Consider the following 14,677-nt stretch of genomic DNA (forward strand, 5'->3'; position numbering starts at 1 on the left):
ATTTATATTCGTCCAATTCTTGAACAATGTTGGTGGCCAACATTTGATGTTGAAAGTTCGCACATGCATTAATTATAGATAATATAATTCACACATAACCAATGTGTTAATGTGATGCACTTAAAGGTTATAAGAAACTAAAGGTCTTGGATAATTGTCCAAGTGTATTTATATCCTTTATATAAGTAGTTATTTGGCTCAAATAATCTATGCTATTTCTTGTGGGTCATGTATTGCAGTATTTAGGTGATAAACTTAAATTAGTTTGCTTTGGCTAACTGTTGTGGTCTCTAAAATGTTTTTAACTGGGTCCATTTTTCATTTGAAGCCTGTTTGAACCCCCACTACCACCTTCATTACAGCAAAGTCCAAAAAGCCAAATCACTTTTTATGAACTTTTTCTAAGGAGAAAAAGAAACTCTTCTATACTGTAAGTATCACTGTAGGAGATGCGCGCAGAGGTGAAGACAGGGGACTTGCTTTGGGAAAATAAATGTAGGCTTTTATTTCGCCAAAGTGCAAGAAACAAAAACACAGGCTTTTCCTCAGCAAAGGTGGAGCAAAAGACAGCTTATTATAAAGGATAGGGCTTTCCCTGGCCAAAGTTCAGTATCCCCAGAGTATGGAAGACAATATATACAGTACCTATAGACGTCTATGTAGATCTGGTGTCCCTTGACATCAATGACATGGGTACAGTATATGAAAAAGAGAAAGCAGGCAGCGCACTGCCAAAAAAGCAGGAGGAGGCTCACGGGTTCAAAAAGAAAAAAAACTTTTATTTCATGATAGGATCAAACAAAAAAAGCCCCCAGATATCTCCAAAAGCACCATACCTACGCGTTTCGGGCCGTGTGCCCTTTATCAAGGTTCTTTCTGGTTTTTGAAGCGCCGGCTGCCCATAGACATGGGTATATGGTCGGCATGCCCTAGTATCCTTAGGGGTCAAGGACATGCACGTGTTGTCAGTGCGCAAGATCACCCATTTTATCTGTCAGGTCTCTTGCATTAGCAAGCATGCATTTAAGGTTTTGCCAGTCTGTATTATTATTTTATCTGTTCCCGCTTTTCTACTCCAATTGGATTTAGTCTTTAGAAGTTTTCTAGTATTATCTGTATTTAATATGCGTGTGTCCCTACTTGCCAAATTCCCACTTGCCAGAATTCAACCTCAATGACCCCTTACTATTTCCCTATTACTATCTAGTCTAATAATGACCTTATCTGTTTCTTGTCCTTCCCCCCAACCCCCTACTTTAAAAATGCCTCCAACCTTTTTAACATCCTCCCCCCTAGCACAGAAGATCCCTCTTGATTGAGATGCATCATAAACATAGCACCTCTCACAAAAGGAATCCCAGTGCTGTAAAAAAAAAAACCCTCCTTCCTAAACCGCTTTCTTACCAATGCATTAACCTAAAATCTAACTTTCTTCCTGTGATATGACATGGCACTGGTAGAATTTCAGCAAATACTACCATGGAGTTCCTTGCCTTAAGCTTGCAGCCTAGATCCCTGAAATAATTTTTTAGGACCCTTCATCTTTCATTAACTTGTCATTGGTGCAAACATGTACCAAGACCGCTGGATCAGTCAATCTATCTGATCCGCAATGTGCCAAACTCGATCCCCCGAGAGATAACAAACTGTTCAGTTCATGCAGTCATGGCAACAGATTGTCCTATCTACCTACCTAATAATGGAGTCCCCTACCCATACAATCTTTCTTGGTTTCTGAGTATCCTGAGTCCCCTCTGTATTGGAGAAACTATTCCCCTGGCTGCTGGGAGAATTAGTGTCCCCAGTCTTGCCCTTCCCACCCTGATACTCCTAATATCTTCACTCAATCTGGCAAATCTATTGGGATGGGTCAACTCCGAACTGGCCTCTCTCTTCTTCTTCTTTCCCTGCTTCCCCTTCTAACTGTTACCGAGCTACCTTCCTGTTCCTATTTCTCACTCACAGCTCCACCCTCTGCACCACTAGTCCCAGCCAGGGCCTGCTCAGTGTGCACTATACTCCTTTCGAGATTGTCAATGTCCTTCAAAATTGCAAGTTGCCTCTTCAGATCAGCAATCTGAGACTCCAAAGTGACCACCTGCTCATACATCCCACCGCAGTATGCTCCCTGGAACAGCTGCCTCAATTGCACATACATGTGGCAAGATGTGCATTAAGTGGCATTCTCAATCCTGGTCATTGTTGCAACTAAGGACTTATAAGTGCTAATAAGTCAATTTACTGCACTTCAATATAGTATACCTTGTTTCAATTCCTGATTCTAGCTCCACGCTTAATACAAACAGCACTCCATCTGGTTCTTACTCCACATTTACTGTAATACAAGCAGCACTCTTTTTGGTTCTAACTTCACACCTAATACAAACAGCACTTTACATCAAACAGTAATTTAATCACATAGATCAGGACATGCCAGCTCAGGATTCGTTACAAGCCTGGCAGCATATAAAAAAGGGTGGCGTTACTTCTATCAGGTCTCTGAATAGAGGTAAAAGAGGAGTAAAAAAAGAGGAGACAGGAGAGGAAAATAACCCTGTAAATAACAGTACAATCATTAATTCATACCTAACTGTGGTCTTATACTTATCCAAACCCTGGGAAAAACCTATTTCGTGGGCTGGATGCTAGTAATACTACCTTTAGCTCTGATCTATCTAACGTCAAGTTAAATCCCTATGTTAACTATAACGGAGCTCTGAGGACAGGTATTGTTAGTGGGAACGCCACTTTGCATATCATTAGCACAAACATCTGTTATAGTAACACAAGGGCTCGCTACGGCTGAAAATAGCCTTTTAAGGTCCCTGTTAGCAAGTCTCTTTAAGTAATTAACAGACTTCTGAGGATCTACCCCAAAGGAGGTTGTGTAGTCAGTTTCCTCTTGGATATGAACTACTGTAGGGATGCTGACTTCCTGAGGCAGTCCCTTACCTTAATCAGAATCTTGTCAATTTATCTGATTTAAATACTGCATAAATATTATACTACTGTAAATATTATACTATATTATAAATACTAAATACTGCACAAATATTTGCATTGTCTTACAAAATTGTATTGTGTGTACGACCTAGGTTTGACAGAGGAAGAAGGAGAGGATGGGAATAGACTTTGGCCTGGGGTTAGGCCAGAATGATGACCCACCCTAGGGTAGAGACGGAAGAAAATAGAGGAGGGGCGGGTGTATGACACTGAAGCAACAAACAGAGTGAGATGAGGTTCAGCTACAACCGCCGGTTGTAGACTGCTTGCCTTGAGAATTCTGCACTTAAACCCATCCCAAGATGCAAGATTCCTGCAGCCAGACTAATGGCCTATCAGATTAACAGAGCGGGAGGTCCCTGCATTTGAATGGGACTCACGTTGTGTGAATCCTACCGGACTACGAGTCCCATTCAAATGCAGGGACCACCACTGTATTACTCCGATGGGCCATTAACGCCTGCTGTGGACCATCTCAGGAGTTTCTGCGAGATGGTCACAGAGTTTCTTAGGCAAGCAGTCTACAACCAGCAGTTGCATCTGTATAGGAGGGTATTTAAAGTAATTGTGGGAGCTGCCAACGGCCATGTCAACTATCACAGGGATTTAACCTTAGAATTGTCTGATATTTCCTCACCTTCGAGGAAACTGGTAAACATCATGGATTGGTCAAATTCCTAAGAGTATTATATATATATATATATATATATATATATATATATATATATATATATATATATATATATATATATGGTTTTTAGCAGCACCTAAAATGAAGCATATAAACAGGTAAATACAGAAGTGGTGCACGAGAACAAGGAGGAACCCTTATTCCCTCCAAAATTACAATGTAGAACATGGGGTGTTCCCAGCACACAACGAGAATACGATTGTAATAAATTATCAAAAAGGTTATTTAAAAATATATAGTCTTTACTTATATATTGAACGTTTCATGGAGCAAACATACGTATATCCAAGATACCGAAGTGGGCTAAATAATATTACAGAAATATAAAATACTATGTCACAAAGTATATAGACATATAAGGTAGAAAAAATGTACTAGAAAAAGGGAGACAGGGTAAGGGGAGACAAGAGGAAAGGTGGGGGAGGGGAATAAAACAGGGGGAAAAGGGGGGCAACTTTTCGAGGCAAGTGCTCTCAACTATTATGAAATCAGTATCAAAAGATATACAAAAAGGAGGAATGCCTATGCAAAGGAATCCTTCAGTTTTTTTTTGTAGTGTACAATGCTTATTTCAATGCATCACATTTTATAAAAACATTTTTAAAAGGTGTGTGTGTGTGTGTGTGTGTGTGTGTGTGTGTGTGTGTGTGTGTGTGTGTGTGTGTGTGTGTGTGTGTGTGTGTGTGTGTGTGTGTGTGTGTGTGTGTGTGTGTGTGTGTGTGTGTGTACCACACTTATTAAGGTTATGGTGGGTCAAAAAAAGTGACAAAAACCATCCACAGTATAGTATATAGCAAATGGAAATATTACTGTATGCTCATTTGCATGTCTTAGACAGGTCTGCAACCCTGTCTTTCACCATTATCGCCCAGCACAAAGCACTTCCACTGCAGCAAGGGATTCTGGGAAATGACATGCAAATGAGCACACAGTGCCACCTTTTGTCTCAAGCTCATATTACACGAGCAACCCTTCAGCCAATGCATGCTGCTTTAAACACAGCTTTTAAGCATAGGCTGGGGTGAGATGCAAAGCCAGTAAACCCACTCACAGACATGTTTCAATCTTGATGGGTATCATCAGTGTGAGGTTGGTTGTGCTGGCTATGCTGGTTTGAGACTAAGAGTAGGTATATATATATATATATATATATATATATATATATATATATATATATATATATATATATATATATATTTGCAGAATACTTCTGTAAATTGCATGGCATTATGCATTTTATTATTTGCTAAAGACGTGTTCTCATGCATGACACTTCCATGACACGCCCCCCCCCCCACATCGTGACCACGCCCACTCCCTCGCTCGCTTTCCAAAAACCTACAGTCCACACATCGCCGGAGAGGAAAGCTCGCACGAGGTAAGTAGCACTGTAGCGCTCTCGCTCGCTTTCACTATGAACAAAGCCTAATACTACAAACCACCACTGAGCCATTATTCTTTTCCAGCACTAAAACGCTTGTTGGTTGTGCAATCTAAACTTGATTAAGTTACCGATTAGCTTTTTGGCCTCACTTTCCCGCCTGCTCTTTTACCCTACATTCAATGAAAATAAAAATTACATTTAACCCCATTTCAAAACACTTGGTCGAATTAAGCCTGTTCCATTGTCAGACTGCATAATCAAATGTTAGTGCTGTGCATTGTCCATGCAAACCACCATTTAAGCATTCATTAAAAAAAAAAAGCATAACAGATTCTGTTCTCTTTCAGCTCATTCATTCCACTCATTGTTGGTCCCAAGCCCAGCTATGTCCCTGACCTTGTTTCCTGCATGTTCCTTTGTACTTGTCACCCTGCTCCAGCCAACATACATTGTAACTATTACCATTAAGCCGGGTTTCAGTTCTGCCTGTTGTATGGTTTATTTGGCAGCAGGAAAGCCCAATTTCAACGCAAGTGAAATAGTTTTCTACAAATTAAGACATTTTAACATGCCCAATGGGAAATATCTTGCTCGTCCAACTCTCATAAGCCACATGTAGAACTGGAATATTACCATTACTTACAAAGCCAAATGCTTAATAAAATACTATTACCCATCATATTAACTTTAAATCCTGCTATTTAAGAAATTGTTAAATAACAGGACAAAAACTTTTACTGCTGATTCACTGCATAATATCCATTTTAAACCTAGCAAATTAAATATTTAAAGACTGGCAGCAATACATTCAGTTTTAAACCTGATGCAGTTTTATACTGGGAAGCAAGTATTCTACGCTTACAATTTTTCAAAAACTACAACAGTCAGTCCAATGGGGACATGCTTTTCTCCCCCCTAAATAATCCACATCATAATGCACATTTTGGAATAAATAAAAGACACATAAAACTAGATTTTTTTTCCCCCAGCAGGTTTGCATATCATATAACCAGCCGTTAAAGTGTGGCACTAAGGTGTACAGAGTGCCACTACTTTTTTATTTGCAGACCCAGAGTACAGTACTTTTATATTTACAAACTCACCGTTCCTCTTTATTTCAAATGAATAATGTATGTCATTTTAAAAAAAAAAAAGGTCTATCTCCTTTTAGATTTTCATCGTAGAAATAATACAGAATCCTATCTGGAAAACGCATCCAAAAGACTTTGCCCAAATTTTTATCATTTTATCATTTCGGTCAATGTAACTTTTTTGAAGCCACGTCAGCCCCTAAATGTTTGTTGCCTGTGAATAGCTTTCAGTACATACAATATGACAAATATAAATATCCCCAGGGGGTTTTAAAATTCTAGTCCACATTTGCTGATGACATTAAATAGATATTTACTGTATCCTAATTACTGTACCTATAATATTTATTTTTGCTCTTTTTCAGCAGAATACCTCATTTATCTTTGAGATCAAAATTTGTGTATGTGGTAGGAGTTGAATCTGCAACAATTTTAATCTGTGCCTGTTCTATAACAAGCACACAATGATAAATCTTAAGAATTATGCTCCTTAATCTCCTTCAACAATGTCTGATATATGGTCTATGATTTAATCTTTTGCAAAATATCAAAACTATGCTAACACGTAATGTTCACCATGATATACAAACCGTGACACACAGTACTTTTTTTCTTGGCGTGTCATAATATTACATTTTTTGGGCATGGAATCACACATTTGTTACTATATAATGAAACAAACTAATCCCCCAAGCAAATATCACCTTGAAAATACCATAAAGATCCCTGGAAAGGGTAATAACTCATTATTTGTCTTTTGAACACAATACTTGTAAAAAAAAAAAAAAATATACAATTCCTTTCAACTCTCTACTAACTTCTCACTGTTTTCCTCCGCTTTGATTTAAAGGACCATAGCACCTGTATTAGACAGTAATCATTGCCGATGAGACATCATATTTTTATATTGTGCATTGTTTTGCACTTCTTTCTTCATTTAATTGTATTTCATCATTCAGTATCTCACTTTCCAATCCTATCCTTTGTTTATTCCAACATCCTGTCATTGTTACATTATCAACTCGTTAAAAAACAACATATTAATTTAAGAACTTATTAACACAAACCATTGCTGATCTACTGAAACCTGTGTTGTGATGACACGCTACAAGCACCACATTAAAAAAAATGCATTCGTTGTTGTGCAAAGATTGTTCGTTACAATAAAGATGGATGGCAACATTTTTTAATTATTTGACTCATCACCATCATAAATAAATACAGTCCACCCCTGCCCTGGTTTCAAGGTGGAATTAATGGACATGTAGAATGAGAAAATGCAACAGCATACGGAGACAGAAAGCGAGAGAAGCCTCAAACCCGACTATTTTGCAGTGAAATTGTAGACACTTTATTTGAAAGAATAAGTGATGATAACATTAAGTTGTTCTAAGAATGCATGTACTTTTGAATAAGAAACTACATTAACTTAACAACTTTTATTGGTTGAATTTGTGTAAGCCAAAAACAAGTGGTTTTCAGGTGACTTACCTTCCTCGCAGTTACTGCCAGTGAAACCAGGGCAGCATCTCCACTCCAGAGTGGTCACTGTTCTGTAGCTCACTTTATACATTGGTCGCAGAAGAGTCCTGTAACTAACAAAGGAACTGATTTAGCCAACGCCAAGCCATGTCCTGTACTAGCTGAATAAAAGCTAAACACACAAGAGCCAAGATAAATGCAACTTGGGATGCCCCAACTCTATGGGGACAAGAGCAACAAACAGGATTAGTGGTGGGTGCTACAAGCAGAAAAAACCTAGTCAGGGTAACTGCATGTAGAACAGAAGGGAAACTGAGCAGACCAACAGAAATGCAATAATTTATTTTAAAAAAAAGTTCATTTTATTGACTGATTACAGTCACAAACCAGACTGTGGTTTGTGACTGTAATCAGTCAATAAAATGAACTTTTTTTTATAAATTATTGCATTTCTTTTGGTGTGCTCAGCTTCCCTTCTGTTCTGTACTAGCTGAACTCATTAATTCTAGTGGTAAACATTCAGTATACAATTTTATTCTCAGACATTTCATTGTAGTTACATAGTTACAAAGTAGATGAGATTGAACAAAAAGACGTACGTCCATCAAGTTCAACCTATGCTAAATTTAAACAGCAGATACTTTATCCTATATATATACTTACTAACATATGCTACATCTAGCAGATACTTTATCCCATATCTATACTTACTAACCTATGCTACATTTAGACGACATATACTTGTCCTATATTTGTATTTACAGTATTTTAATCCAGAGGAAGGCAAACAAAAAACCATAGTGAAACATCATCCAATGCTGTCTGATAAGGGGAAAATTAAATTCCTTCCTGACTCCAAATTACAGCAATCAGATTTCTGCCTGGATCAACATCCTTCTCATGTTTACTTATTTGGTATATCTCTGTATACCTTTCCTTTCTAAAAAGATGTCCAACTTTAAAAAAAAAAAAAAAGATATACAGTATATTGCATCTGCCATCACAGTCTCCATGGGTAATGAATTCCACATTTTAACTGTCCATACTGTAAAATAAACCCTTTCTTTTTGTTGCTGGTGAACTCTCCTTTCCTCCAACCTTAACGCATGACTCTGTGTCCTTTGTACTGCCCTTGGGATGAATAGTTCTTTTGAAAGCTCCTTGTACTGTCCCCGAATATATTTGTATATAGTTATCATATCCCCTCTTTGACACCTATTTTCTAATGTATACAAATTTAATTTAGCTAGCCTCTACTCATAAAAGTTATCCCCTTTATTAATTTGGTGGCTCTTTTCTTTGCAGTTTTTCTAGTATCATATTGTCGTCTTAATGGAGTAGTGCCCAAAACTGTAGTACATATATACCTAAAGCCCACTGTCTACAATCACTCCTGAATTCTTCTCCATCAAGAATTAACCTAATGTTGTCCCATTTAATTTGTAAATAGCCTACGTATTCTTGCTTCCCAAATTCATAACCTTACATTTATCTGTATTAAACCTTATCTACCATTTATCTGCCCAAGTTTCCAGTTTTTATAAGTCCTCCTGTTAGGAAACTACATCCTGCTCTGATTGTACTACCTTACACAATTTAGCGTTATCAGCAAAGATAGAGACTTTGGCCAGTACGGAACCTTGAGGTACTCCACTTACAACTTTAGCCAAACCTGAAAAAGGTTCAATTTATGACAACTCTCTGCTGTCTATCCTTCAAGATGGTGAAAGGTAATTTTAAATTGCGCCCACTCTCTCTTTCTAGCACTTTTGGTCTGACAGAGAATGACATGTGGTACAGTATCACGGTTCCAAGGTTATCGAGGTTCCTGCCTCTGTTGACTTTTTCTTGTAGATGCTTGAAACAGCCACGCTTCTGTTGTCCGAGTCAGGGTATACAAAACAAAATACACTAGTATCGTGCTTCAGCAGCACAATCCTGATCACCTTACTTTACCTCAATTCTGGTGCTTCCTAGCTCCATAAGGGTAGTTAAGTAGTTAAAATTAGTCGGGTCATATTGTGATGTCTGTATGCCAACCAATATACCCAAGAATGTTGTAATTTGCCTGGCACTGGTGTAATATAATGGGGTTGAACCAACTGGCAATGATTGACTGAATAACTGCTGTGTCTCTTTCTCTTTCTGACCCTCTACTGCAGGCCTGCATAACTCCAGTCCTCGAGGGCCGCAAACAGCCCAGGTTTTCAGGATATCCCTAAATCAGCACAGCTGACTCAATTAGTGGCTCAGTCATACTGAGCCACTAATTGAGCCAGCTGTGCTGAAGTAGGGATATCCTAAAAACCTGGCCTGTTTGCGGCCCTCGAGGACTGGAGTTGTGCAGGCCTGCTGTACTGTTTTCAATTTTGTCACGGTTTGCTTACGTAGATCCAGTCACGCGGTATGAAATAACACACAAAGGGGCCTATGCAGAGAGCAGCGCTATTTCGAAATTCGCCATTTTTTGGAGAAAATCGCGCAGAAAGCAGCAGAAAATGGCGAGTTCCGAAAAACGCGCCAATTTTTCTTTTCTATTTGTAAAACTCGCCTCGCGGCTGGCGAGAACCTCAATCTCGCCAGTTTTAAAAATATCCGTATGCAGAGAGGCGCGAACGGCATCTAGCGGCTGTTCGCGCCAATAAAATGGCGCGATTGTCTCCTTTTTGCCTCGCCAGAAAAAACTGGCAAGAAGCTGCCGCTCGCGGCCATTGCAAAGGGAAAAAAAAGGCGCGAATTTGTTTTTACACGTTTCTGAAGCGCGCATCTCGCCAATTTAAACTCGCCACACGCATCCATGTTAAACATAGCAGAATTCGCACTTTTCTGCATATGGAGAATAAAACTCTCCAAAAAAGCTACTTTTTAATAAATTCGCCAATTTTAAAATTCGCTGCTCTCTGCATAGGCCCCAAAGTGAGTGTTCTCAGGTTTTCGTTTAATTAATTTTGACACATCCCCTGTTTGGGTAAGTTTCGATTACAGCATAACCAAACTGCCCATCCTTATCAACTGACAATGAATAATAATATTCAAGTAGATTCAACCTTATTACAATACTGCTGCTAGTTGTTGATGTACTAGGTGTTGGGAAATGTTGAAATTATCTTAATCAATAAAACGACTTCTTTGCAAATTGTTAAGCCTCAGTAAACCATGTATTGATTGACACAAAGACTACTAACGAAACTGGCATTTGGGAGCATGTTTTCTCTTTTGTTGTGGTACATTCCATTACAAACGTATTGTACATTTTTCTTTAAAATACCAACTCTTTAATGCCTATTGCAGGTCTGTCATCATGTTCCATTAAGCTTACAATGTACGCAGACTGACTTATCAGAACCGTAGTCACCAAGAAAAGTTAAAATAATAGTTTCCGCACTTTTTATGAATTACACACGTGTTTTTGAGGCCAAAACTATTTTTCTTCATCGCTAATTTAGACAACCTATTAACATCTAATAATAATTAGCATTCAGGAGCTGCAATGCTAATTTCTACACTTGATTTGTATTCATGTGTTGTGGGCATAATTAGTGTCTCACATTCATGCATATGGCACTGATCAGATTATTGTGCAATGAAAAGAACATAACTACAGTATAAGGCTATTGACGGGAAACAGATGAAAACATGAGACTGATAGGAAAAGCCACATCTGTTTATCAGAAGAAATTCTGTTATCAAATTGATGGTCTCCTGGCAGAATATCGAGTCAGCAGTGGCTTGACAGATGTGAGTGTCAGCAACTTTTCATACAGGATGGCAACAATTAAGAATGTATTGAATTTGGATGACTTTTGCAAACAAGGTTAAATTGATTCCTTCTTTGATAATGCATCTGTAAGGATTTTAACGCTTTCAGTTCTGTAGACATCAGTAATGCATTACTAGCCTTTTTTTTTCCAACTTGAATTTTATTAATTACTTGCATCGTGTACATACATAGCATACACTTGCATTAAAGGACAGTTACAACCTGGTAGTAGTTATCCATGCATAAACGCTCTCAACGGGTGAATACAAGACAAACAGGGTAGACAGACAGACAAACAGACAAAAACACAAACCACCAAACCAGGGGAGAAAAATGTGTGGTGGGGGGGTGGTGAAAGGGGGTGTCCTCTTGCCGTGGTTCCGTTGGATGCTCCGTGTCCACTGAGTCACTGCTTCTGAGGCGGTCGGATTCCCTCCAGGTGTCTCGTCCGTATGGTTTTGTCTAACTGTGTCTGCGGCTCCCTAACCTGTCCAGTCAATTCGTCCCAGCGCAACTTCATCAAGGGACAACGCACTTGCTCTTATTATTGCCATATCGTGGACCTTTCCACCCCCAGTATATCTGTCTGGGCCAACCATGGCGACCAGACTTTTAGGTAATTTGCACCAGTGTCATTGACCAAACTTGTCAATTTCTCCATCTGGCAAACTGTCCAAATTCTATTCCGAATTTTAGCAATTAGGGGAATCTCATTCTGTTTCCAGCGTGCTGCGAGCTCCCAGCGTACCGCCTTCGCAAAGTGCGCCACTAACTTATTCTTCTTTTTGGAGAGGCCCGGATGCGGCCTGTTGAGGAGAAACAACCATGGATCTAACGTGATGTGCGTGTCTAGGATTCTGTTTAGCCAATCTTTAACTGAGTCTCAGACCGGGGCGATTTTGGGGCAAGACCACAGCATGTGCAACAGGTCTGCTTGCTGTCCGCATTGTCTTGGACACAATGGGGAGTAACTTGGCAGAAATTTGGCCAATTTTATGGGGGTGTGGATCCACCGCATCATAACTTTATATGCGTTCTCCCTTAAGGTCGTGCATAGGAGCTTTTGGAAGCTGCCAAGACAATTTTTGTCCACTCCTCTAAATCCAATTCCTCCCCTAGGTCAGTATCCCATTTAGTCATATACCCTGACTTTTCCATCATGGTTGAGCCAGAACCGGTCACCTCCTTGTACATCAGCGCTGTAAGTCCCTTTGTGGATATCCCTGATCGACAGGGCTTTTCAAAGTTCGTTAATTGGGTTTGGGGCTGATATGTCTGATAAAATGCTCTGATCTGGAGGTATCTAAAGAACTCGGCATTGGGGATATTTTTGCTAGATTTAAGTAGATCAAAAGTTTGTATGCCTCTTCTGCCCTCCAGATCCACTAGTCTATTAATGTGTTTGTGTTTCCAGATAGAAAATTCCGCCCATGACAGACCTGGAGCAAATAATGGGTTTCCCCACAGTGGGGTAATTCCTGATAATTTATGGGTCAATTTGCATTTGAGCCTGGTGGCCTCCCACACCGAGAGCGAGTTGGTCAATTTAGGATAGCGGCATTTTGGCGCCTAACCACACCTTTTTGGGGAGCCAAATTAAATGTTCCAGCTCTACAGGGGAGCATAGATCCCCTTCCAAAGCGACCCATCTTTTCGAGTCCGGATTAGTGTGCCATTGCACAATTTGGCATAATTGGGCCGCCTTGTAATAGGACAACAAGCAAGGTACCGCTAGCCCACCTGCCCCTGTCTGCCTGCGCATTATCTGTTTTCCCACTTTCGCCTTCTTCCCTCCCCAGATAAATGTATCTATCTCAGATTGGAGCGAGAGGGTTTCCTTCAACCTTAAAGGCACCGGGAGGGTTTGGTAAAGGTAGAGAAGGCACGGGAGCAGATTCATCTTGACGCAGTGGATCTTCCCTATTCAAGAAATTTTGTAAGTGGCCCATCCCCTAATGTCCCCTCTCAGGGTATGCATCAATTTGGGGTAGTTTGCTTGATACAGCAATTTGGACACCTTGGTTACATTAACGCATAGGTATTTGATTTGCTTCTGCTGCCAGTTGAAATTGAAGTTGAGGGTGATCAGCTTCTCCAGGGGTTTGGGTAAATTTATGTTCATAGCGATTACTAGCCTTTTTAGCACTGAATGGGTTAAAATATTTTAGGAATATCTTCTGATCCAAATGAGTGAGATGAACAGAGTTTGCATAAGAAAATTGCCTTTTCAATGAAAGAATTGTGATTTCATTTAGTGACACTATTGTACATTGCATTCTGTGACATGGTGAAGTTGAGACTAAGTAAGGGCTGCATTCCTGTGAGTAAGACACATTTCAAGGAGTTTGGGAGGCAGGTCTGAGTTTATGACATCTTTTATATGAACACAATAATGCTTAACCACCAAAATAAATCTCTCGGGCCTGGGGCATGCAGCTGAATATCTAGGGCCAAAGAAAGGAGTCTTGAAGGTGATTATGCTGACAATCAAGTCCAATTGGAAGAATAGGCCCATGAATCTGAGTCCTTGCCTCACACATGAGTATATATATAATACAGTACATGTATACAGTATATGGTTATGAGTCCCTCTAGCCCTGTATATATTCTTTCGCCCCTGTTCCTGCCTAAAACCAGCTCTGCTAAGCAGTCTTGTGGAAGACAAAAAGGAACATGAATGCATAATATGTACAAATGTAGCAAGCCCCAGTGCTCCCCCAGATACCTCAAGATATCAAGGCATGCCTCAACATATCCCAGTTTCCATTGTATTCAATGCTAATGTTGCCCCAGAATACTGCAGTATGCCTAGGCATACCCCATAAAAGGGAACAGTTAAAATAGCCACATCTGTATGTTTGGTACAGAATGTCCCCATACAAACAAAATGGAAATAGTAGGTCCTAGTTAAAGACTATTATTTTATAAAACTGGTATCTGAAAAATTCCTCCTTATACTTCTGTAAACTTAAACATACTGTAGATTGCTTGCTCTATAGTGGCTGTATAATTATATTAAGTATATAGCAGTGTACACTATCAGAACTAAAAAAAACAAATCTATTAACCTTTATGGAGGATGAGCCCTTAGAGCAGGCCTGCACATCTCGTAAAGCGAGAAGGGCCGAACTGCTCCAAGGAAAAAAAAATTGGACCGCATGGGTAAAATCATCATCATCATCATCATCATCATCATCATCATCATCATCATCATCATCATCATCATCATCATCATCATCATCATCATCATCTCTCGTCCAGCACCT

The 14,677-nt window shown here is 39.5% G+C and overlaps 1 protein-coding gene across 2 annotated transcripts in view; it reads right to left on the reverse strand.

Moving 5' to 3' along the window:
* COL26A1 (collagen type XXVI alpha 1 chain) overlaps positions 1 to 14,677 on the reverse strand; it is a 476,576-nt gene that overhangs the window by 323,491 nt on the left and 138,408 nt on the right. The window contains exon 3 of one of the 2 annotated variants that reach the window (XM_075594341.1): positions 7,661 to 7,758. In XM_075594341.1, the coding sequence (XP_075450456.1) occupies positions 7,661 to 7,758 (98 nt within the window). Of the gene's footprint in view, positions 1 to 7,660; positions 7,765 to 14,677 lie in introns of both variants that reach the window. The other variant, XM_075594340.1, reaches the window with a different exon arrangement.

This window comes from Ascaphus truei, chromosome 3 (assembly GCF_040206685.1).
Source record: "Ascaphus truei isolate aAscTru1 chromosome 3, aAscTru1.hap1, whole genome shotgun sequence".
NCBI lineage: Eukaryota > Metazoa > Chordata > Amphibia > Anura > Ascaphidae > Ascaphus > Ascaphus truei.